The 26,982-nt window shown below is 43.4% G+C and overlaps 1 protein-coding gene across 1 annotated transcript in view; it reads right to left on the bottom strand.

The window, feature by feature from the left end:
* Window positions 1-5,748: 5,748 nt before the first annotated feature.
* LOC137545754 (ATP-dependent 6-phosphofructokinase, muscle type) overlaps window positions 5,749-26,982 on the bottom strand; it is a 159,608-nt gene continuing 138,374 nt past the window's right edge. The window contains exons 19-24 of the mRNA XM_068267343.1: window positions 19,358-19,522; window positions 16,988-17,049; window positions 13,433-13,544; window positions 10,249-10,348; window positions 6,889-6,994; window positions 5,749-6,696 (exon numbers count right to left, since the gene is read on the bottom strand). Coding sequence (XP_068123444.1) covers window positions 6,561-6,696; window positions 6,889-6,994; window positions 10,249-10,348; window positions 13,433-13,544; window positions 16,988-17,049; window positions 19,358-19,522 — 681 coding nt within the window. The 3' untranslated portion in view covers window positions 5,749-6,560. The remainder of the gene's footprint in view (window positions 6,697-6,888; window positions 6,995-10,248; window positions 10,349-13,432; window positions 13,545-16,987; window positions 17,050-19,357; window positions 19,523-26,982) is intronic.

Below are 26,982 nucleotides of genomic sequence, written 5' to 3'. Positions count from 1 at the left end.
GAGTGTGTGTAGTGGAATGAGTGTGTGTAGTGGAATGCGTGTGTGTATGCTTTATGGGAAAAGTATCTGACTCCAATGTGTGTAAGTATTGTGTGTGTGTGTGTGTGTGAGTGTGTGTGTGGCTTGGCTGTATGTGGAACCTCTGGTCACCTAGTAAGGGGGGCATCTAGCTGTCTAATGCTAGGGCGCACCTCTGGCTATCTAATGCCATTACTGGCTACCAAATGCTGAGGGGGAGGGGCACTTCTGGCTACCTAATGCTGGGGTACACCTCTTGCTACCTAGTAGTGGGAAAACACCTCTGGTCACCTATTACTCGGGGTACCTCTAGTCCAAAGTACCTCTAATACTGAGGGATACCTCTGGATTCCTATTACTGGGAAGAGCGGGGGGTACATCTAGCTCTATTATCTACACATCTTTTAAATTGAACATACTTAGCCACATCCACCTGCGACTTGTTAAGCACATGACTCATTCTGTCCCTCCTGGTGTTTCCCTCATTTTTTCTCATTTTCAAATATTGGGAGGTATGCACTTATACAATTCTTTTATGTAAATCTTAAAGTGAGCTTGATATAAACTTCGATACTATGTCATAACACACATCATAATAAACCACACCATAAAATTCTTTAGCAGTGCCAGAGACTGCAGCAGATATACTGTATGTGAAAGGCTGGGTTCACACATAAAAGGTGTACAGTTCTGTTCCAGTCATGTCCTGTCAGTTTTCACCAGTTTTGTATCAGTTTTCTACAGTTGGGTTAACACATAAATCTGTACAGTTAAAGAGAAACTGCAACCTAGAATTGAACTTTATCCCAATCAGTAGCTGATACTCCCTTTTACATGAGAAATATAATGATTTTCACAAACAGACCATCAGGGGGCGCTGTATGACTGATTTTGTGCTGAAACCCCTCCCACAAGAAGCTCTGGGTACCGCGGTACCCTGGGCAAACTGCCACAATGTAACAATGTTCACAGACAGGAAATGGCTGTTTAAAGCTGTCTGTAAAGCCAGAACAGCTAGAAACAGCTACATAGCCTGCCCACAGTAACAATGTCACCATGTAATACATGTCAGAATGTGAATCTGGGAGAGGAAAGATTTTATAATGAGCAAACACTGACTAAATCATTTATACATAATTATGGTAAAAAATGAAGCACTTTTTTTACTACATTATTTTCACTGGAGTTCCTCTTTAAGTTCCAGTCCTGTCAAGTTTTTTTAATCAGTTTTTTAAAGTGAACGGTTTCTAAGGTTCCGTTTGTCAGTGAAGGTATTACATTATAGTTCTAACAGGAAGGCTTAAAAGGTCAAAAGGTAGGAATTTTGTCATAACACTGGGTACTTCCTCCTGACAGTCTCCGCATTGGTAGCACCGTGTCATAATAAACCACATCATTAAATTCTCCAGCAGTGCCAGAGATTGCAGCGGGTACAGTATGTGTGAAACTGAGAGTAAAGTGAACTGTATGTCTGATGTTCCGTTTGTCAGTGAAGCCATCACATCATATGACTAACAGGAAGGCTTAAAAGGTCACAAGGGAAAATTCTGTCACAACACTGGGATACCTGCTCCTAACAGTCTTCGCAGTGGTAGCACTTCTACTGAGTATAACACTGGAACACAAAACTTCGTGTCATAGCCTTTCGTGATGGTTTCCCCTGGTTATGTACTTATGGTTATATATCACCATAGGCTCAGTTAATAGTCTCCAAGTTTACTTGAAATTTAAAGAACTCAGGATAACTTTTGGGAAGAAAATCTGACACATCCCAAACTAAGGCATGCCAAGCCTATTGTTACTGGCCTCCAAAGTGTTTCTTAAAGTGGTATGAGACTCAAAGCTCATCTATGGTCTAAAACAGGCATGGACAAACCTAGCCCTCCAACTGTTAAAGTGAACCGAGCACCTTTTTAGCACTCAGGACATTTCTATAGCACATGAAAAATGCATGCCAACACTCTGTTTCATTATTAAAATAAACTTTTATTTACCTTTGTATTTTACAAACAAAGTAGTATTTTTAGCCTGTTTCAGCAGACCTGACTGTCCGCAGAGCTCTCAGGAAGCTAATTCTTTTATTGGGCTAATTACCCAGAAGGACTGTTTCTTCAAAGACATAGTGTGTGTGTCAAACAGTCCTAATTACCCACCCCCTTTGAGAGAAAAGCTATTGTTTACTTATGGGTAATTAGCCCAATAAAATAATTAGCGTCCTGAGAGCTCTGCGGACGGTCAGGTCTGCTGAAACAGGCTAATACTACTACTTTTAAAGTAAAATACAAAGGTAAATGAAAGTTTATTTTAATAATGAAACAGATTGTTGGCATGCATTTTTCATGTGCTATAGAAATGTCCTGAGTGCTAAAAAGGTGCTCGGTTCACTTTAAGGAACTACAAGTCCCACAATGCATTGCAAGAGTCTTGCAGCCACAGTCATGACTCGTAAAGGCAAATGCATTGTGGGACTTGTAGTTCCTTAACAGCTGGAGGGCCAAGTTTGCCCATGCCTAGTCTAAAAGCATTACACATAACATAAAACTAATAGCAAAAAAAAAAAAAGATATACCTGGTTTCCAAGTTGCTTGAAGGGTTAATACTGAAACTACTTATCTCTCCATAACAAAATATTTAAAGTGTGTATGTACCTTAAGTGTCAAGGTTGATAAAACAAAATATGACCTATCTATTTTCTCACTCAGAAAATTCCGATGTTTTTATTTAACTAACAGACCAGGATTTAACATTTATATTGCTGCATTACTCTTTTTCTAATTACATTAAAAATAAAATAAAAAAAAGGTTTCCTGGACACCCCCTCCATCTCTTAAGGGGGGGGGGGGAGATTGGGGCAAGGAAGAGGAGGGAATGGGAGGGTGATGGGAGGGAACATTGCAGCAAGCCTGCCTCTTCCTGTCTGTACATTTGACTTCAGCTCAGTCATATTTTTTAAGGCGTGATTGCAGGTGCTGGGGGAACAATGAGAAGAACGGAAAACGCAAAGAGGTATATGGATCCAGCATGAACATACCTCCATGCTTTCATTAAAGAGGAACTCCAGTAAAAATAATGTAATAAAAAAAGTGCTTCATTTTTACAATAATGATGTATAAATGATTTTTTCAGTGTTTGCCCATTGTAAAATCTTTTAAATCCCTGATTTACATTCTGACATGTATCACATGGTGATATTTTTACTGCTGGCAGGTGATGTAGCTGCTGCTTGCTGTTTTGGCATTAGGAAACAGCTGTAAACAGCTATTTCCCACAATGCAACAGAGTTCACAGACAGGAAACTGCCAGGAGTACCATAGTCCTCAGAGTTTCTTGTGGGAGGGGTTTCACCACAATATCAGCGATACTGAGCCCCCCTGATGGTCCATTTGTGAAAAGGAATAGATTTCTCATGTAAAAGGGGTATCAGCTACTGATTGGGATGAAGTTCAATTCTTGGTCACGGTTTCTCTTTAAAGGAAAGGTTCAGGGAGGGTGGGTAAAAAATAAAAATCAAATTCCACTTACCTGGGGCTTCCTCCAGCCCGTGGCAGGCAGGAGGTGCCCTCGCCGCCGCTCTGCAGGCTCCCGGTGGTCTCCGGTGGCCGACCCGACCTGGCCAGGCCGGCTGCCAGGTCGGGCTCTTCTGCGCTCCAAGGCCCGGAACTTCTGCGTCCCACGCCGGCGCTCTGACGTCATCGGACGTCCTCCGGGCTCTACTGCGCAGGCGCAGTAGTTCTGCACCTGCGCAGTAGAGCCCGGAGGACGTCCGATGACGTCAGAGCGCCGGCGTGGGACGCAGAAGTTCCGGGCCTTGGAGCGCAGAAGAGCCCGACCTGGCAGCCGGCCTGGCCAGGTCGGGTCGGCCACCGGAGACCACCGGGAGCCTGCGGAGCGGCGGCGAGGGCACCTCCTGCCTGCCACGGGCTGGAGGAAGCCCCAGGTAAGTGGAATTTGATTTTTATGTTTTACCCACCCTCCCTGAACCTTCCCTTTAAGTAGTTTTACTTCTGGTCAAGTGTGCTTCAAATTACAGGGGTCATATAGGGATAGCTGCTTATCTTAGGCCATTTGGGAGAAGCACGGTGAGTAATGTACGGCCCCTACTTTCTGCAGGAAGCCATCGATCCAGTGTACTATACCTTAAAGGGACACTTAAGTCAAACAAAAAAAAATGAGTTTTAAGGTCCGTACACACGCCGGACTGGAGGCAACGACGGGTCCGTCGTCACCTCCCGCTGGGTGGGCGTTCCAACGACAGTCCGGCGTGTCTACGCCCGGCGGATCGCTCAGAAACAGCCGTATCAGTCCGCCGACAGTGCGTAGACACGCCGGACTGTCGTTGGAACGCCCACCCAGCGGGAGGGGACGACGGACCCGTCGTTGCCTCCAGTCCGGCGTGTGTACGGACCTTTACTCACCTCGGGCTTCCAATAGCCCCCTGCAGCTGTCCGGTGCCCTCGCCGTCTCCCTCCGATTTTCCTGGCCCGGCCGGCAGCCACTTCCTGTTTCGGTGACAGGAGCTGACAGGCTGGGGACGCGAGTGATTCTTCGCGTTCTCAGACACATTAGCACCCTCTATGCTGCTATATGGTATATGCTATAGCAGCATAGATGGCGCTATTGTGGCCAGGAACGCGAAGAATCACTCGCGTCCCCAGCCTGTCAGCTCCTGTCACCGAAACAGGAAGTGGCTGTCGGCAGGGCCAGGAGGATCGGAGGGAGACGGCGAGGGCACCGGACAGCTGCAGGGGGCTATTGGAAGCCTCAGGTGAGTAAAACTTTTTTTTTTTGACTTAAAGGGATACTGTAGGGGGGTCAGGGGAAAATGAGCTGAACTTACCTGGGGCTTCTAATGGTCCCCCGCAGACATCCTGTGTTGGCGCAGCCACTCCCCGATGCTCTGGCCCCGCCTCCAGTTCACTTCTGGAATTTCTGACTTTAAAGTCAGAAAACCTTTCCGCCTGCGTTGCCGTGTCCTCGATCCCGCTGATGTCACCAGGAGCGTACTGCGCAGGGACAGACCATACTGGGCTTCTGCTATACACTCCTGGTGACATCGGCGGGAGCGAGGACACGGCAACGCAGGCGCAGTGGTTTTCTGACTTTAAAGTCAGAAATTCCAGAAGTGAACTGGAGGCGGGGCCGGAGCATTGGGGAGTGGCTGCGCCAACACAGGATGTCTGCGGGGGACCATTAGAAGCTCCGGGTAAGTTCAGCTCATTTTCCCCCGACCCCCCTACAGTATCCCTTTAAGTGTCCCTTTAAGGCCCATACCCATTACGCAATTTTTCCAATTATTTTTCAAACAACCAGCATTTTTTTTGAGTTTTTACGATCTTGCGATGTGGGTACAGGCACGTGATTAGGCAAATGACGTTTGGTGATCCGCCGCGGTAATGTCAGTCATGGTGGATCAGATCTTTAAGATCCTCAATGACTCCTGCTCAAAGTACCGCAGTCGCTTGAACTCTCATTGGTGCCGGTCGTTGTCCGGCAGGAAGATGGATCGGGGCTCGTCATCAGGGGAGGTCGCTGAAATCCACCTTCCTGCGTTGTGAGGTGAGTATTCATCTTCAAACTTCAGCACTGTGTAAATAATTTTGAGACATTAGAACTGCTGATACTGCATTCGTTCATAGAAATAATTTTGCTGCAACTGACTGGAAATTTTCCCTAAAGTGCTTTGAATATTTATAATGGCTAATGTGAAACAAAAATAGAAACATAAGAAAACAAGGTTTTTAGGTATTTATTGCAACAGATGCTTGATTTTCTTGAATGATGTGTCATTAACCCGATAATTAGTGTCACCTAAGGAGGCATACATTAGGGCTAGCAAACCACTCAGCAATTAACTACCACTAATGGATACTAAATGGGGAAGCTGTTAGAATTTTTGGTTTGCCAATCCAAATGGAGTGTGGCTAATTAGCTTATAAGGATAATTTTTTGTTCATCACTACAGGTTACAATGATTAACACTTATCCTTCCTTCCTGTTATCACATAACAGGTCCTTGGACTTCGGAGCTGACGAAAGACGGTATCAATCCAACTCGTATTCCAGGAGCGAACACAGAACATGCAGTGGCTCGCACATTTGCTAATCAATCCAATAAAAGTGATCCAGTGCTGCACTAAAAATATATAGTGTTTTGTGCTTTAGTGTCTTACAGACAGGTTTTGAAACCAAGGTTTTATCATGCTGAAAGAGGAAAAAAAAAATACTATAAATGATACAAATGTAATTTTAAATAAGCGGGGCTAGATATAAAACTGCAACTATTGCCATTACATAGTGGAATTAGCCATACTGTCGACTGAATCAAAATACTTAATTCAAAATGAAAGCTACACCACAACAGAGAGCTATATACGGTATGCTCTGTGCTTCAATGATGTTCCTACCTAATCTATTCTATTAATTACGGTTTCAGAACTCAATATGGCTTCTCCCACTCTAAGTCAGAGATCGATGTTTGAATTTCTGGCAATAACAGGAAAAAGCCCCTTTAAGTTAAAAGTAGTTTTCACAGCTTAAATGTTTTATTCTCCGGATCTCTTTCGGGTGATGTGCTCCAGATGTGCTGCCTCAGATGTGTCCAGGTTGATGTTGTATTTGGCCAGAATCTTAAGAAGAGGACGAAGCTTTATCCACCACTGCTCCTTGGGCAGCCGATGCCTAGAAGAGAAGGAAAATAAATACAAACTGTGTAATCCATGTACTTCTGATGTCCTTGTTTACTGCACACTATAGGCGTTGCTGAAATGTGCACAGCAAGGTGTAAGTGAAAACATGGCCTAAGAAGTTAAAGCACACAATACATTCAAGCATTACAAGATTAGCATCCTATGAGCTGGAAAAAAAACTTACTCAAAATCAGTTTCTTCTTTGAGATCCATCACTGGTTGGAAAACTAGGCTTCTCTTGCGCATTCCCAGCAAACAAGCGGAGTCTGGTGTATTTGCAAATATGCGACCTATGAAGAGGATAACAGTTCAGAATAAATGTTATTTTAAAGAAAATTGTCCAAGGGTGTTTAATAGTGAATGAGCATCTTCTATTTCTGATCGTCTTCTATTCCTGGCTGTACTCTGTGAAACCAGGACAGGTACAAAAGCAGCTATGCTGGTCTTTATCTGCTTCCTCAGCTGACTTTAACCACTTCACAACTGAGTAGTTTTACCCCCTGACCACCAGAGCAATTTTCACCTTTCAGCGCTCCTTCCATTCATTCGTCTATAACTTTATCATTAACTTATCACAATTAAACAGTCTATATCTTGTTTTTTCCACCACTAATTAGGCTTTCTTTAGGTGGGACATTATGCCAAGAATTATTTTATTCTAAATGTGTTTTAATGGGAAAATAGGAAAAATGTGGGAAAAAAATTAATTATTTTTCAGTTTTCGGCCATTATAGTTTTTAATGAATGCATGCTACTGTAATTAAAACCCATGAAATGTATTTGCCCTTTTGTCCCGGTTATAAAACCGTTTAAATTATGTCCCTATCACAATGTTTGGCGCCAATATTTTCTTTGGAAATAAAGGTGCATTTTTTTCAGTTTTGCGTCCATCCTTAATTACAAGCCCATAGTTATAAAGTAACAGTGTTGTACCCTCCTGACATAAATATTTAAAAAGTTCAGTCCCTAAGGTAACTATTTATGTATTTTTTTTATTGTACATTTTTTAATTTTTTTTTTAATTACAAAAAAATAAATAAAAATTGGGAGTGTGGGAGGTAATGAGTTAATTTTTTGTGTAAAAGTAATTTATTTGTATGTGAAAAATGTATAGGGTGTAGTTTTGCTATTTGGCCACCAGATGGCCACAGTAACTTTTTGTTTTAATGAGACCTCCAAGCGTCCTTCCGGAAGCTTGGAGGAAGTACTTGGAGGCTGGGTAAGTGTTTACTTTTCACAATGATCGCGCTGCTCATCGGAGAGCAGCGGATCATTGCGGGGCTTAGATCAACGAACGGGAATGGATTTTCCCGTTCATTGATCTCCGGGCGAGCGGGCGGCGGCGTGTTTACTAGCGGCGGGCGGCGTGTTTACGAGCGGGAGCACGGACAGCGGCGGGAACACGGAAAGTACGGATTTCTCCGTCCCTGGGGGTTAAAGGATGGAAAAAGGGATGGAGAAATTCGTACGGGCGGGGGGAAAGTGGTTAATCTAGCATATTTACGGGGCTTACGTTTGGAAAACAGACATTATTCATGCTGACCAGGACCTCAATCATTTGCACTCCATATACCTTCTTCATCTACCGGCTGATTTTTAATTATTTATAATTAAGTAATTATTAATTAAGATCCTATTTTTAATTGTACTTATATTGATCACATTAATATAATTACATATTAACCTTCTTCAGACTCAATTCCTGTATACTGACAATATGTCAGAACTTATACAATTTGGTTAATCATATTCCTAAAAATGTGCTTTTCTCTGCTGTGCAGTGTCCAACCCACAAAATACAATAGAACAGCAGAATACAGAACAGAGTCTGAGTTTAGCAACAAAGTACATGACACTGGCGTATTTTTGTACTAGGTTATAATAAATTCCAGCATTTTTGCATAAAATCCAGGTGGAGACCCAGTCAATTTTCCTTTTCCTGTTGTGCACAGGGCCAGATTTTGGCCAAGGCCATGGCCTAGGGCACCACAGGAGCAAGGGCACCAAAGCACCAGGATAAACTGGTGCAGCATTTGCAAGTTTGCAAATTCTGCTGTGCAGGGAGATCAGGCAAGTGCCTGACCATGGTGCCTGTGCAGCGGCCACCCTGCTCTCTCTGCACGTTGGCATTGTGGCCGGCGTCTATGAACTTGGGCAGCATTGCAGAGTTACAAGCGGAATAGAATAGCATGAATGTGGAATATCAGCCGCCAGTCGCTCACATCTCCGCTTGTCTCCAGCATAGAAGCTTCCTCTTCCTGTCTGACTCGCTGGTAACATGCCGGCAAGTCACAAGTGAGAGATGCTGGTTGGAGGGACAGATGTACAACAGTGGCTGATGGAGACGGGGGGGAAGAGGAAGCTTCCGCGCTGGAGAAGTGTGGAGAGGTGACACTGATGGCTGCTGCGGTGTGGAGGTGAACTGGCTACCTATACTGAAAGGTGGGAGTGGGAAAGGGAGGGATTAAGGGAGTCATCTAGCTACCTATACTTGAGGGGGAGGGGCCATCAGGCTACCTACACTAGAGGAAAAGGGGTCATCTGGCTACCTATACTGAAGGGGCGTGGATTATGACAGTGGCCTTGGGCGGTAAAAAGTACAAATCCAGCCCTGCTGGCTACCTATACTGGTGGGAATGGGATATGGGTCTACTTGCTGCCTATAATGAAGGGGGGCGGCTGGTGACATTGGCCTTGGGCGGGAAAGAGTAGAAATCCGGCCCTGGTTGTCCATATTACACCCTATAGGGGTTGGGTTGTGGACTGCTTGACTCCCTGGTGAAAATTGATTGAGCAGTGTGAGCAGAGGGTCAGCTTTTTTTCTTCTGGTCTGAGTTTAGCAGCCACAGCTCCCTGTAATTAGAGTACTGTTATACCCCTATGGAATCTATCATAGGTCTATAGTCAGTAATGAGGCATATTTGCAGTACAGGTAGTTCATGAAGGAGATAGAGACAGTAGGCATGTTCTTAACCTGAATTTGTACATGAATTGGAACATTTTGCTATTTCAGTCCCCTGTGTCTCCAGTGTCCTCCTCTAAGCCACCTCTGTTCCCATGTGACTCCTCTGTACCCCTTCTGTCCCCTGTACTGCTCTGTACCTTTTCCTGTCTCCCTCTGTGCCTCCTTCCATCCCCGTACCTACTTTAGTTAGAACTAGCGCCACTGATTCACGTTGAAACACAACTTCCCGCCGTCATGCTCTGCGTTTTAACGCGTGCATGTAATCGGGTTTGTGCATGCATTAGCTAGGGGGAAAGGGCCCTTAAGATGTGGGCAATATATAAAATGAATAAGTATTAATTAAAATGAATAAGTAATAAATAATATTAATATATTAATGAGAGATATCGGGGCTGATATTTCAAGACAGCTTCTAAGATAATTGGAGCACAACTGGAGCCATTGCTTGAGTTTCACTCAGGGTTCAGGTGTTGTGTACAACAAAAATCCTAAGAAGACGCTTTGATCCTTTGCCTCACATTTGGTAACGTTTTCTTGTCTAGATAAATTGGCCGTGTTGTGCTGTATAGATAAACCTACCATGTTTGGAGCATTCCTTCATTTTTCCAGTCATCCACATGACAGCCTTAGCTCCCATTTTTGTACCAAAGTTCCTGTCAAATGGAGTAGGCGTTCCTCCCTGGAATATAAATTAAATTATTAATGCAAACTGCAGTCATGTGCTACCTTTGCAACTGCTTTCAGAAACAATACAGTATGTAAGTACTGTATCTGTGAAAATGATTTCAAGTAACACAGGTATCAGTGCACAAGCCAGCATTATTCCAGTTGATACATTTTCATTTTGCTTTTTGTTTACAGACAGTTAACATTATTACCGATCCAAATCTCAAATTTGAATAGAAATTGACTGATGAAAACCTAATAGGAATTTAGCCCCATTAGGCATCTTATTCTTGCGTTTGTCTGGTATCCATAATAAATGATAATTGCTTACCTGTGGCCACTTCTTCAGGGTGTGACTATACAGGTATGTCAATATTTTTTCTTCAGGTTATACTATCCATGGTACATTTTCCATAGACTATGGAAAACGTACCACGGAGAGAAGTGGCTTGAAGATCCTGGAGAAGACTGGCTTGCCCAGAGTTGTACACTAAGCTAACAGTGCATATAATCATAAAAACATCTTTCCCTATAAACCATATAAGGTTTTTTTTACAAAAAAGTGCAACCCAGAGGGCCTTATGCAATTTCTATTTTCTTCTATGTTTTCTCCTAGGTGATATTTTCTGTTTTCTCCTAGGTGTTATTTTCACAATTGATCAATACAATGCCTTTTAAGCCACCAGCGAGCAAGAAAATGCTTTTCAGCCTACTTGTTGGTGCTTTTTTAATTGCAGAGTGCTGAAAAGTCACAGAAGTTGAAAAATGATCTCCTAGGAGAAAACTTATCGTAGAAGTAAAAAAAATGAATTGAATAAAGGCCAGAGAGAGCGAGAGAAAAAAACATACAACCCAGTTTTCCCCAAAAGTTGTAATGGTGAGTAAAATTTCAACAAAACAGGATCATTTAATCCCCATATTTAATTGAAATAATGAAACGATACTTAAAGGAACACTGTAGGGGGGTCGGGGAAAAATGAGTTGAACTTACCCAGGGCTTCTAATGGTCCCCCGCAGACATCCTGTGCCCGCGCAGCCACTCACCGATGCTCCGGCCCCGCCTCCAGTTCACTTCTGGAATTTCAGACTTTAAAGTCTGAAAACCACTGCGCCTGCGTTGCCGTGTCCTCGCTTCCCGCTGAAGTCACCAGGAGCGTACTGCGCAGGCCCAGTATGGCCCGTTACTTTGCAGTACGCTCCTGGTGACATCAGCGGGAGCAAGGACACGGCAACGCAGGCGCAGAGGTTTTCAGACTTTAAAGTCTGGAATTCCAGAACTGAACCGGAGGCGGGGCCGGAGCATTGGTGAGTGGCTGCACAGGCACAGGATGTCTGCGGGGGACCAGTAGAAGCCTGGGCAAGTTCAACTCATTTTCCTCTGCCCCCTTACAGTGTTCCTTTAAAGAATAATACAGAAAAATGTAATGGCTTTATAAAAACTATATACTCAATTGGACAGGGACATGTTTACCGTGCTGTAGCATCACCTCCTCAAACATTTAGGAACTGAGGAGACCAAATACTGAAGTTGTAAAACAGAAAATTTGTACCATCATAGCCTGTGAGGCAGTTACAGAAACAGAGACCCTGGATAGACTTGTGTGTATTTATTTCCCAGATTTCTCTGCTGGATCAAAGGAGAAAAGGTATGCAAAGAGACTGCTCTATACATCAAACTTACAGGAAATATTAGGCTACGTTTCCACTAGAGGCATGCAAATCGCATACGATTTTTCTGAATGCAAAATTTGCATGCAACTGCACAATAGCATACGCATGTATGTGATTTTACATGTGAATTAGCATGTCCATTCGCAAATTTTTTTTTTTTGGGGGGGGGGGGGGAGGCATTTTTACAAAAGAAGGAAGTTCTATTGTTGGCAAAAGTATAAAAAGCAGCTGACTCTTGGGTGCATGTAGGAATCACTTTATTATATTATAGAAAACTCAAAATCTATATCAAAATATCAACCTGATAAAGCCACATATATATTATTACAATACCAGTATAATACCCCAGATAGCGAACCCCCCCCCCCCCTAAAAAACGAAACCCTATAGAGAGGCCATTGCACTACCCCCTGAAATGCACAAAAAATAGCTTGTAGAGGCTGCAGTCCTCCAAGCTCTCCAAAATATATAATTAATTGCCAGCTGGTTTCTAAAGTTCATCCATATGCATTAGGTGGAACCAGAGTTCATCAGGAGCATCGTCATCAGCATGAATCCAGTTAGGCCATTTGGCTACAAGCTCAGCAGATAACAGAACTTGACCCAATTGCAAAGCAGAAAAAATACAAGATCCCTCAGGAACCCTCAGAGGGCATCTAACTTTGTTGTTATGCACACATTATTGCTTGTTCATATTGATATTGGACTCAATCGCAGTCCTCCACAGGTCATGCCAGTGTAATCACATTGCAGTATGGTCACTACACATTGCTCCTATGGGTTCCAGCCTCTAAGTTAAAGATCATGCACGGTGCATAAAGCAGGCAAAGTCATGCAGATTAGCATAGAGCAAGCACAGGGTCATGCGGATAAGCTGTGTGTAAATGTCCATATAAATGACCAAAATTTGACATTGAGGCAGCTTCGTAGCTTGAATGAAGTCAGTGTCATAAGCCATGCAAGTTAGAATGCGTGATGGCGGGGTTGATGATAAAAGTGATGTCCATGTGCATATGGCCACCTGTTGTGCTTAGTATCAGCGCATAGTTCAAGAGTGGAGCAAACGCATAATTACCAGCTCTATTGTTACTATTGTTTGCAGGTGCAAAAATGCATGCAAATGCGCGAAAATTGCACCACACACAATTTTTCTGCATGAAACGTCCGAAAAATAGTAATATGGTTGTCAGATTTTTTTTCCGGATGTGAATTTCGCATTTAGTGGAGTGGAAACATGCCAATAGGAAATCACTGCTGTGCGAATTTGCGTGCTTAAAAAAAAAGGGTCCCTTTAATAATTTGCACCATTTTAGTTGATAATAAATTACAAACATTGAACTGGTCACTGAATGTTTCTTCAGGCTGCAGTTCTAGGTCTATGAGTGGGTTTGTAAGTTAGAGTTCAGGAATAGATAAGCATCCTTACCTGCTGCATGTGGCCTAAAACATTTTTCCTGCAGTCGAAGATACCCTTTCCCTCTTGTGAATACAAATTAAATATGAAATCTGTGGAGTAGTTTTCATTGCACTTTTCATTCCTTTAATACAAGAAATAAACACAGCATTATACTGGTTTCAATCTAAGTTCACACAAACTTACAAAGATATAGTTTTTCAATATACTTGATTATAAAGGAAGACTCTTGGACCAATAATAATCTCCTTTTTAAAACCTCAGTTTATATTTGGCTCAGCAGAGGGATTCTCCTCCCTATAGCCTTGCATGAATAGTACAGAGCGTATCTTTTAGATTTCTCCCCTCTCACTAGTTAATGGAAATCTTAAGTCAAATAAAGAAATGATTTTAACTTACCTTGTAGCCCCGTGAAGTCATCCGGTGCCCACGACATTGGTCCAACTTTCACTGGCAAATAGCGGGGATCCCCGCAATGCTGGCCAGCCACATGCTTTCTCACCGCGTGATCTGCGCACGCACAGAGCGCAATCAGAGTGCGTGTGGCTTGGGGCCGCACATGTGCAGTGGTGTCCGACTGGCGGAATCCGGCTAGCTTTGCGGGGGTCGCCGCTGCTTGCTGGAGGGAACCGGACCGACGTTATGGGCACAGAATGACTCCAGGGGGCTGCAAGAAGCCCCAGATAAGTTAAAATCATTTTTTTTTTAAATTTAAGATTCCTTTTAAAATAATGATTCATCCTACAGTGTTACTCATTGCAGAATATTTGGCTGTGGAGAGTCTTGGAGAGGTAGTGTATATTTTTCAAATGTTTAGGTCTCTTTCACACATGCGGCTCTGAAGGCAGTAAAATCACTGCCTGTTTCCGCCTCACGGCCAGGTGGTTGCTAGCGCTAAAAACAGGCAGTGGAGAGGCAGCCACCATACTGAGTCACATTTGAACACAGCTGCACTCAGAGGCAATATGAGTCTTTTTTTGCTGTTGGGTAACTACACCATATGTCAAATGCTGACACACGTGTGTTTACAATCGCTGCCATTCGACTGCACTAAATTATGCTGGAAGGTGCTCAGTTCAGCCGTCCATTTAAAAAGAGGCCTTAAAAGTGTGAGTCAGGTCATCGTGGCACCTGCACGGCACCACATAGGCCTCAATTCACTAAGCTTTATCAAACACTTTATCGAATGTTTGATCATTTACCTCATGGGTAAAATCCAACTTTGAATTCACTAAGGTGTTATATATTTATCTAATGTTTTATCAATCAAACGCTCAATGAATCTATAACACCTTAGTGAATTCAAAATTAGATTTTACCCATGAGGTAAATTATCAAATGTTCGATAAAGTGTTTGATAAAGCTTAGTCAATTGAGGCCATAGTGCTCAACTTGGGTGCCGCCATAGACTGTAATGTTAATCATGGCTATAGCAGCACCGCGGGTGTGGGGGGGGGGGGGGGGGGGGGGACTCCGCATAATGTATCCAAAGGGACAAACTAGGTAATCATTGGAGGAATATATTTGGTTTATTCCCCTACATTACATAGCGCAGAGAAAGCTTACTCTCGGCTTCTCCATGCACCTAACTAAGCACCATAAGGACCATAAGTACGCTTAAAAATGGGCCTAATCAGAGAAGGTTAAGAGATCGATTTGGAGTTACAAATTACCCAGCAAGCTCGTGGTGAACCAGAACTCCTAGGAGTGTGTAAGGGGCTACAAAGGACCAAAAAGCCTCCTTACTAAAATGCTATGCAAAACAGCAGTTTGCCTTCTTAAAGAGAACCTGTACTGAGTAAAAATATTTAAAATAAACACATGAGGTAACTTCAAATGAACATTACATAGTTACCTTGTCGTCAGTTCCTCTCAGAAGTTTACCATTTTCTTCTGACAATAATCCCTTCCAGTTCTGACAATATTTTGTCAGATCTGAAATATATCAGTTGCTGTCAGTAAAATATCAGTTGCTGTCAGTTATAGCTGAGAGGAAAACTGATGTATCAGGTAAATGTCCATGTTTCCCTATGGCTCAAGAGGGCGATGTTACAGTTTAACTGTGTGCTGACCAGAAAGCTGTTATGGGTAATGGTAATTTTCAAAATGGAGGACGGAAAATTCCCTTGATCACAGTGAACAAACAGGACGCGGGACAGGAGAAAGACACTGAGGAGTAGACCACATGGAAGGTAAGTATGACTTGTGTATGCTTTTGACTTTTAATTTTCAGTTCAGGTTTTCTTTAAGACAGAAGGTATTTGGGTTTATTCATATTGTAGCGAGCATATGATGTCTCCCACGATGCATCACTGCTGAATTTGCAAATCATTATTTGTTGTCCCTGTAAGCTAAGCACACCTCCAGAACTGCTGGACTGCAATGCTGTGTCAACTTGTTAATTGTACAGAGCCACAATAATCCAACATGCATACAGACTGTTTCAGAATGGTTGATCCTCATTAGTACATGGCAAGCTCATGGTGAACCAGAACTCATTGGAGTGTGTAAGGGACTACAAAGGACCAAAAAGCCCTCTTACTAAAATGTTATCAGTGCATGGCATGGATAAACGTGGCTCATGGTGAACCATGAGCTTCCTGGGCAATCTGTAACTCTGGATGTTTGAAGCCCAAGACCACATAGAGCCATATTAATCCATGCCATGCACTGATGAGGACCAACCAGTTTGAAACAGAGTATATGCAATTCAGGGATGGTCGTAGTCAGCCAACTTCGCTACGCTGGAACTACGCGTAGTTTTACGCAATTACGCTTCGCCAAACTACGGCTTTGAAATCAAATATTTGCTTCCTATGCATTTCGTAGACTATGCGTTAAAATACGCAATTACGAGTAGTGCAAAGCGTAGTGTATGTGGATGCTTATGCCCGTATGCAGAAAATTTCACGCATTAATTCCTCTGCAATCGGGTGCTCTTCTATGCGTACATTCCCCTTTTCAATGCGTAAATTTGTAAGCATACAATCGCATGCGGAAAATTAGACGTGAGTAACGCATTCAGAGTTCACTATGCAATACAAATGTTAACTACGCATAGTGGGCGCAAGCTACGCGTATCGGTACTTCGCTATGTGTAAATTCGTAAGCGTAGTTTTGAAACATCACCTATGAACTACGATGCGTAGATGCAAACTACGATGCGTAAATTCGCACTGGCGTAGTTTGTATCATCCCTGATCATCCCTGATATGCACGTTGGGTTATTGTGGCTCTGTACAATTAACAGGCAAGCTGCACAAAACAATACCACTTGCCTGAAGTCATGCGGATCCTCTGCCTTTAATACTTTTAGCCCTAGACCCCAAACAAGCATGCACATTTAGATGTTTCTGACAAAAATCTGACAGGATTAGCTGCATGCTTGTTTTAGAATAAGAATCAGGTGTGTGATTGAGACACTACTGCAGCCAAAGAGATCTGCAGGTCTGCCAGGCCTCCATATTCCTCTTGCTTCGGATTCCCTTTAATTTAAACATAAAGTCAGTAGCTCTTACAAAGTTGACATTATAACAAAAATAACTGATTTTTAATCTTATTACAAACCTTAACACTAAGCCTCTCTTCACAGTAGTTTTCATTTTGTCTGTGAGATGTTCCACATTCATCTAAGAAACAGAAAACCGCTTTACATATTTTCTCTTTATTTTAGGTACATTTTTTTTTCATAACTTGAATTAAAATGCTGTTATTATTATTATTATATTGTGTTTGTATAGCACTGATATCTTCAGTAGCACAGAGTATACAAAGTCATTAAAGAGACTCCGTAACAAAAATTGCATCCTGTTTTTTATCATCCTACAAGTTCCAGAAGCTATTCTAATGTGTTTTGGCTTACTGCAGCTCTTTCTACTATGACAGTCTCTGTAATAAATCAATGTATCTTTCCCCTGTCAGACTTGTCGGCCTGTGTCTGGAAGGCTGCCAAGTTCTTCAGTGTTGTGGTTCTGCTATGAACTCCCCCTTCCTGGCCCCTCTATGCACACTGCCTGTGTATAATTTAGATTAGGGCAGCTTCTCTCTTCTCTCTTATCTTTTACAAGCTGGATAAATCGTCCTCTGAGCTGGCTGGGCTTTCACATACTGAGGAGTTACAGACAAGGGCAAAGCTGTTTGCAGGAAGAAAAGAGCAGCCTGAAACTTCAGTGCATGAGAACTGCAGGGGGAAAGAAACACACAAATGATCTCTTGAGATTCAAAAGGAAGGGTGTATACAGCCTGCTTGTGTATGGATGTATTTTCTATGTGTGGACATACTCTACATCAACCTACTTCCTGTTTTGATGGCCATTTTGTTTGTTTATAAACAAACTTTTTCAAACTGTTTTTAACCACTTTTAATGCGGCGAGGATCGGCGAAATTGTGACAGAGGGTAATAGGAGATGTCCCCTAACGCACTGGTATGTTTACTTTTGTGCGATTTTAACAATACAGATTCTCTTTAACTGTCCTCAGAGGAGCTCACAGTCTAATCTCCACCAGTTATAGTCTTATGTCCCCATCTTATGACGCCCATACACACTACAATAAAAACATTCGATTTTCCCGTTTATTCGATCTAAATGATCAAATCGAATGAAAGTTGAAAATATATATTTTTTTTATCAATAAATTCGACCGATTATCCCGTTTTTTCAAGAAAAATCTGATCGGACATGCTGGAAAAATCTTTATATTCGGTCTAACGGAATAATCGAACTAAATTATCTAATCGAAAAAAAATGAAAAATTGTGCCATGTATGGGCACCTTTAGACTAAAGGTGGCCAGTGGCCACACACACCATACATGTAAAATGATCCAATTTTACAGCAATTCAATAAAAATAATCAGTTGTCCCAAAAAAAAAATCAAAAGCATTTTTTTTTATTTCATTCATTCATTAATTCAAGAAATTTGATCGAATTTCCTGTTTTGTTTTTTAAATAAAAGATCGGGAGTGTTGGCTTTTCTGGTAAATTTTTATGAAAATTGAATGGTGTAGGGTAGATTGTCAATGACTTCATGTACAGACCCAAGCAATTTTTTTCTGAGTTTTCAGTCTTTTTCATAATTGGGGAAAAAATTGAACGTATGTGTGTGGTACAATCAGTCAGAAAAATGTATTACAATTCTTGAATTGAAAAGATATTTAAAAAATTGCATGAGGTGTGGCCGCCTTAAGTCCAACTTTGGGGGAACCAATTCACTTATCTATATGTTATTGGGATTTAGAAGCAAACCGAAATACTCGGAGGAAATCCAAGCAAACATGGGGAGAACATACAAACTCCATGCAGATAGTGTCCCAGCCCAAATTTGAACAGGGGAGTTTGAGCTACAAGGCAAGACTGCTATATACTATGCCACCATGAAGCCACCATTAAAACAAATGTAAACAAAGAAAAAAGCCATCACTATAAAGTGCTAGCATTATTTATACAGGTATTTCCAGATATACTTTTACACTCTTTGCATTCATCCACAGCCACCTGAAATTACCTTTATAACCACCCTAAGTTTGGGCAGATGGACATAATCCTCATAAAAGATTGCTCAACTCACCATCAGGCCAGACACTGCCATGTAAGATCATTAGTTAGTGTTATTAGTTGGGCTTAGGAGTCCATTAGGAGGGTTAGGCCTATGCATTATACATAGCAGAGATGTGAACAGTACAAAGACCTTTGAACTCAATATGACTGAGGAATATTGTAGTTTCATGAAAATGTAGTACCTTCATTCAAGATCAGAGCTTTAGGGGGGATTGAGTATAGACATGGGGATTGTATTGATTATTAATTCTCGAGAGGGCTCGGCCGGGCCCAACCAACCTTATGCTGCAGCTTAGCTGCCAAAAACGACATCCAAGGGTTCTGAACTGCTAACCCATCCTCATGCTATCTTATTCTCATCTGTTTTTGTCACCATTACCTGTAAATCATGAATGGAAAAGGGTTCTTCATAAATATACGCAGCATCAGCACCAGAAGATAAGCCAGCCGTGGTGGCTAAATATCCACAGTAACCTCCCATGGTTTCAATGATGAAGACTCGTCTCTTTGTCCCAGCAGCAGATTGCTTGATTCTGTCACAGGTCTATACACAGGAGACAATCATTTTGTTAAACAGCTGTTAAAATACTCTTTAGAATGAATACAGCAAAAAAAAAAAAAGCATTTAGTATACTACAAACAAGTCTAAATTACAATAGAAAAAGGAAAGGAAAAGTTGTTATGCAAAACATGATAGAATCGGGGTCTACTTCTGGGTAGAGCGGTGCAGGATTGATGTTCTGTCAGTTTTTGGAAATCTCAGAGAAGCCTGGCAGTGAGTCTAAAGCCTGTTATGCACATCCAATTTTGATTGGCCAATCACTGACCAATTTTACCACCTCCATGTAGTACGAGATCTTACCTACACAATATGTTTATAGTATTTCAAAATCTGTTGGCCCTCACTACATGGCCAGTCACTGGCCTGTCAAAATTGGATGCGTTTATGCACTCTAAGCCCCATCGTCAGCATGATTGATAGGCTGAGCTTGACTTATTATTTCCAATATTCTGCCCATATTTTGTGTTCTATAAGATTCAGAAATATCGTATCATGGGTGTGTGGCTTCATAATCAGGGCCGGATTTCCAGAAAGGCCAGGAAGGCCTGGGCCTTGGGAGGCTGCAGCCTAAGGAGGCACCTGAACATGAAAGAGAGTTGTCAATATATGAAAGAGGAGGCTGAAAATGGGGAGCAACTCATGAAAAAGGGAAACTGACGCCCAAGGGAGCTGTTCATAAAAAAGAGGAGCTACAGTACATGGATAATACACATGGAAGAGGGGCTACACAGGGAATGGGAGGGGCTACACAGGGAATAGGAGGGGCTGCACATAAAAGGGGAGCCACAACATACTTAGCTTTGGGCCACAAAAAAGTTTGCAGTGTGCTAATAAATTGGCTTGTAATTAGAGATGCTCTCACGAGTAAATTCGAGTGCCTAAGCACTCAAATTCGTGATTTAAATGAGCATTAACCACTTCAGCCTTCAGTGTTGTTTCACCTTATGCATCCGAGCAACTTTCCCCTCCCATTCATTCACCAATAATTTTATCACTACATAGCACAATTCAATTATATCTTGTTTTTTTTCCGCCACCAATTAGGTTTTCTTTGGGTGGTACATTTTGTTACGAATTATCCATTTTAACAGGAAGGTTAAGAAAAAAAATGGAAAAGAATTCATTATTTCTCAGTTTTCAGCCATTATAACACATGCTACCGGAATTAAAACCCATGTATTTTATTTTCCCATTTGTCTCGGTTATTACACCGTTTAAATTATGTCCCTATCACAATGTATGGCACCGATATTTTATTTAGAAAGAAAAGTTCACACAGTGTTAGACCAAGCACTCCAATGGAGATAGGAGCGTGCTAAAGCTGATATGACCCTGATGCCCAAGGATCGCCGATTCAAGAAGCCAAGATCAGCAGCACCACTCTTGAAGAAATAGCTCTTTATTCAGACACGAAATTAAAGCTTCTTTGTCAAGCTTTATGAGCTTGCAGCTTGACAAAGAAGCATTCGAAACAGCGGGCTGTAGCTGCGTCTAAGCCCATTTTTTTGGCATGTGATTTTAATTATGTGTCTGAATAAAGAGCTATTTCTTCAAGAGTGGTGCTGCTGATCTTGGCTTCTTAATTTGGAAAGAAAGCATTTTTTCAGTTTTGCGTCCATCACTTACTACAAGCCCAAAATGTAAAAAATTAAAACAGCAATATATTTTACTACATACATATTATAAAAGTTCAGTCCCTAAGGTAACTATTTATGTAATGTTTTATTGTATACTATTTATTTATCTATCGGGGAGTGTGGGAGGTAAGGGGCTAATTTTAAAAGTAAGAAAAATGTATTATCTGGAAATTTTTATTTCTGCATGCGGAAAGTTCCTCTGCAGAGCGGAAGTAATGAATGAATGGGACAGAAGGGGTTTTGTGAAAGACGGAATCGTCTCGTTGACGGTGTCGGTCTTTCATACAGGGACTTAGATCAATGAATGGGAACTTTGTTCCCATTCATTGATCTTTGGGCTAACGGAAAACTATGGGAGCGAGCACCAGGCAGCGGCAGCAGTGAAGCCTATGTAGACGGATGTATCCGTCCAGATAGGTTTAAGTGGTTAATTACTGCAGGTGTGCGGCAGGGACATAAGGGGTTATTTGACCATAAACTCGCGTCCTCCCTGCGCTCCATATAGCTTGCACGCATCCTATTGGACGCGTTGCAAGCCTTGCCAACCCGCACTTTCTCCTTCCGGCTTTAAGGAGGAAGTGCGGATTGGTGAGGCTTTCAACACGTCCAATAGGACGCATACAAGCTATTTGAAGTGCAGGGAGGACGCGGATTAATAACTCCTTTTGTCCCCAACGCACACCTGCAGTAATGAATGCTCATTTAAATTACAAATTTGAGTGCTTAGGCACTTGGATTTACTCGTTAGAGCATCCCTACTTGTAATTAGCACATTTCTTTTTCAATATATTTATTGAGCAGAAATTTTTAATTGTACAACACTGTGAACAATAAACATCACAAAAAATTTGTAAGACATCCATCAAGCCAATAAAAAATAATAAACTTAACCAAAGAGGCAAACATTGTTTTTATGTTTTTAACCTCCTTTGCGGTATGCCCGACACTGTGTCGGGCATACCGCTCTGTGGCCCCAGGAGTCCCCCTTAAATAAAAAAATGTCCCAAATGTGTATAAATCCTCTGGCTAGCACTAGGCTAGCTAGTAAGAGTCTCCGGCACCCCTGGATCCCCTGGATCCCCCCGTTTATATATTACCCCCCCTGGATCCAGCGATCGCGCAGCCTCCAGGCATAGCTCCGGTCTCTCTATGGGGAGGATTGGGTTTGCGCATGATGTCGGCAACGTCATGACGTCATGTGCGATTCTTCCCATAGTGAAGACCGGAGCTGTCCTGGGAGGCTGCGCCAATCGCTGGATCCAGGCTGGGTAACGTATAAACGGGGGAGCGGTGGCGATCAAAGGGTGCCGGAGACTTCTTCTAGCTAGCCTAGTGCTAACTAGAGGATTTACACACATTTGGGACATTTATAAAAAAAAAAAAGTAACAAAACCTCCTGAGCGTCGTAACGCTCAGGAGGTTAAAGCAATCTATTCAGACTTAGTAGAAACCCAAGAAGTAAATCTAGATTACCACCACTAAAGTGAGATGGGTATAATGTAAATTACAGAAGATGCTGAGTATTATCTAATATAGCCTACTCTGAGGATGGCAAGAAAGGCTAAAAATATTTATTGAATAGAAGAATAGAAAAGGAGAGCTCAGGAGAAAAAGCTTATAGAGAAATGAGAGGGAGGTAGAAAAATAAAGGAAACCGGTAAGTAATGAAAAGAGAAGATTATTATTACTATTATTATTTATTGTATTTATAAAGCGCCAACATATTACGCAGCGCTGGACATTAATTTAGGTTACAGACAATATTTAGCAGTGACAAACAGCAATATGACAATACAGGAATACAAGAAAACCAGATCACACAGCACAGTATGAGTACCAGGTAATGCTTAGTCAGTCACTGGATGGAGCATGGAGATTAGGCAAGCACAGTAATGGAGGTGCATGATCAGGTAGGACACAAAAGGAGGAGGACACTGCCCAAAGGCTTACAATCTAGAGGGAGAGGTAGGGACACGAGAGGTAGGGGACCAGAGTTCAGCGGTGGGTTTAGAGCAAATGTGAGGGGTGGTAGGCCAGAGTGAAAAGGTGAGTTTTGAGGGCCTTCTTGAAGGTGTTGAAGGAGGGGGCTGCCCTAATGGGTGGAGGTAGGGAGTTCCATAGTGTTGGAGCGGCTCTTGAGAAGTCTTGGAGGCGTGCATGGGACTGGGTGATGCGGGGGACGGTCAGGCGAAGTTCATTGGAGGAGCAGAGTGAGCAGCTTGGTGTGCATCTCTGAGTAAGATCAGAAATGTAGGTTGGACAGGTTTTGTGGACGGATTTGTGGGTCAGACAATGGGCCTGATTCACAAAGCGGTGCAAAGTGTTTGCACGCCTGTGAAAAGCCCTTTATCACGCCTAAACTCAGTTTAGGCGTGATAAAATGAAACTCGCGCAATCGCGCGGCGCACGGTGTCCATTAAACCCTATGGGCGCTGCACGTGGAATTGCGTGATTGCGCGCGCAAAGTTTTGCGCGCGGGACTTTGCGCGCGATAAAGAGCACAAAGCGGTGGTAAGTCAGCGGGGCAAAGGTTATCACGCCTAAAGTCTTTTAGGCGTGATAACGGAGTTATCACCGCTTTGTGAATCAGGGCCCATTATCTTGAATCTGATTCTGGACTGGATAGGAAGCCAGTGGAGGGATTCACGGAGGGGAGCCGCCCTGGTGGAGCGATGAGAGGAGTGGATAATTCTGGCTGCCGCATTCATGATGGACTGCAGTGGGGCTATTAGGGTCATAGGGAGACCAGACAGAAGGGCATTGTAGTAGTCGAGGCGGGAAATTATGAGGGCATGGATGAGGAGTTTGGTGGTGGCAGGGATCAGGAAAGGGGAATCTTACAGATGTTACGAAGGTGGAAGTTGCAGGACTTTGTGAGGTTTTGGATGTGGGGAGTGAAGGAGAGTGCGGAGTCCAGGGTAGCGAGGGGTCGAGGGAGGGTTTCTTGAGCAGGGGCAGTACTGTGGCCTGCTTGAAGTCTGAGGGGAAGGTGCCTGTGGATAGGGAGAGGTTAAACAGGGTAGTGAGGACTGGGACCAGATCCGTGAAGTGAGGCTGAAGTAGATCAGAAGGGATAGGGTCAAGGGGGGAGGTGGTGGTATGGGAAGTCTGCAGTAGGTGGTTGACTTCCTCAGTGGTAGTAGGAGTGAAGGAGGTGAGGGGAGGATAGGGTGGAGGAGGAGTTGGTTGTGAGCGGGTGGGAGGTGAAGATTGAAGATTAGATATTTCCTGACGGATGGAGACTATTTTGTTGGTGAAGTGGGTGGCTAAATCTGTGGCAGAGAGGGAGGAAACAGAAGGTGGTGGGGGGGGGGGGGGGTTAAGCAGGGAGTTGAAGGTGCAGAAGAGAGAATATTGTACCATATAAAGTATTTATGGAGTTGGGCAATTGGGTAAGTAAAGAGTTAAACAGTTAGACAGTTAAGCAATTGTACCATTATACAGTGGTGGAGGCAGGGCCGGCCGAGGCAGAGGCGAGAGAGGCTCCAGCCTCAGGGCGCAATGTAGGAGGGGGCGCAAAACTCACTCAGCTGCTATTCCCCTATTGTGTATGAAGCAGAGAGAAATAAGAAAAGGGGATACATGGCAGTGACTGCAAGCCAGATAACTAGAGATTAAGATGTTGGGAGGATTAGGGGCCCTGGGGCGCCTTTTAGTCTAATAGCAGTCAGGCCTAGTGCACACCAGAGCGGTTCGGCTGCGGTTTGCGATCCGCTTGCGGGTGCGGATCCGCTAGGGTAATGTATTTCAATGGGCTGGTGCACACCAGAGCGGGAGGCGTTTTGCAGAAACGCATACTCCCGGGCTGCTGCAGATTTTGGATTGCGGATGCGTTTCTGCCTCAATGTTAAGTATAGGAAAAACGCAAACCGCTCTGAAAAACGGCACTTCAGAGCGGTTTGCCAGGCGTTTTTGTTACAGTAGCTGTTCAGTAACAGCTTTACTGTAACAATACATGAAATCTACTACACCAAAAACGCTTCACAAAACCGCAAAATGCTAGCTGAAACGCTACAGAAAAATAAGAAAAAGCGTTTCAAAATCTGCTAGCATTTTGAGGATCTCCTAGCGTTTTTTGGTGTGCACCAGGCCTCAGTGTGTGACGGCTGGGGTGGGAAGGAAGGAGGGGCGCACTTTGGTGTCTCAGAATTGGGCGCTGGAGGACCTTGTTCCAGCTCTGGGTGGAGGGAATTACAAATTATGACATAAGTTTGTATTCGTCAGAATCCTTAAATTCGTAACAGCAAGCCCAGATTGTGGAGATTTTGTCAACCTGATCATGGGCTATTAGAAAAATTTCTTCCAGTTCCGTAACTTTTTCAACTCTCAAGAACCACTGCTTCAGTGTTTGAATATTTTTGGCCTTCCATAGGGCAGGTATGGTTGCTCGAGCAGCTGTAATCAGATGGGGAACTACGGACTTTTTATATTGGGTTGGAGAAGAGGTCGAATTGTACAACATAAAAACATCTGGGCTGAAAGAAATATTACATCCTGAGATATGTTGAGTTAGCCTGTGAACACTTTTCCAGAAGTGCTTTAGTTAAGGACAATCAAAATGTAAGGTGCAACAAATTGTCTCGCAACGCCAACATGAGTTGGGGATATTCGGTAGAAACTTGTGTAAGATTTCAGGGGTTATGTACCATAAAGAGAGGAATTTGTATTCCTGGAAGAGATTTGTGTGGTAAGATAGATCGTAAGCCATTGATCATCTGTCAAAGGAGAGCCCAGAAGTTTATCCCAGTTTTTCCTAAATGAAATAGCTGGTGAAGGTTGAGCATAAAGTAGAAGGTTGTGAACCCACGAGAGCATAGGACGCTTCTCACTTTTTGACATGCACTTCTGGTCAAATTGGGATAGGTGATGTGTAATTCCCTGCTTAAAGGAATACTATCGATGTATGCATTTATTTTTAACCACTTCCCGACCGCCTAACGCACAGGGGCGGCCGGGAAGTGGAGCCCTGAAGGACCGGCTCACCCACAGAGGCGGCGGTCCTTCTAAGGGCATGGGCGGAGCGATCGCGTCATCCGTGACGCGATCCTCCGCCCGGGATCGTTACTCGGGCATTTTGTCTCCTCTCGCCGGCCACTTAGCAGAGCCGGCGAGCGGAGGAATCCGCACAATAGCCCAATCAGAGAGTATAAGGCACTTTGTTAGGTAAACAAAGTGCCTTATACGTGCTTCCTCCTCGCCTCGTGGTCTCATTGTTCCAGAGACCACCAGCGAGGAGGAAGCACTTTGTAAGTGACACTGCACATTGCTTTTTTTTGCCTACAGCCCCCCTGATCTCCCACCCCAGGCCTCATACCCCCCCTGATCACCCCAGCAGACCCCTGCCCAGCACCCTAGCACCCCTATAAAACCCCCACCCCCCCACCTGCCACTAACTAGCGACGCTGCCCTTTAGTTTAGGTCCCTAACTGCCTCCTAGTCACCCCTGATCCTCCCCCCCTACCTTTAGATCACCCCCACACCCCATCCCAGACTACCCCCCTGTATACTGTATACATTTGTATACAGCTACCTTATCCCCTGATCCCCCTCTGATCACCTGTCTATCACCTGTCCATCACCCCTCAGCACCCCCACCCATCAGAGCAGACCCTAACTGCCCCGCGGGGGTAACCGATCACCTGCCCAGGCCCTCGATTGCCCTCATACCCCCCTTCTGATTACATCCCCTGCTCTTTGTTTACATCTGTCCTCCCCAGCAATCACTAACTGATCTTTGATCAGTAACCCCCTGTGTCTGCCTCTCATCAGATCAGGACTCAGTCTGCCCCGTCCAGGCTCCTGATC

Source organism: Hyperolius riggenbachi, chromosome 2 (genome assembly GCF_040937935.1).
Source record: "Hyperolius riggenbachi isolate aHypRig1 chromosome 2, aHypRig1.pri, whole genome shotgun sequence".
In the NCBI taxonomy this organism is placed as follows: Eukaryota; Metazoa; Chordata; class Amphibia; order Anura; family Hyperoliidae; genus Hyperolius; species Hyperolius riggenbachi.
The sequence above is the reverse complement of the archived record's forward strand: the minus strand, read 5'-3'. Positions and strand labels throughout refer to the sequence as shown.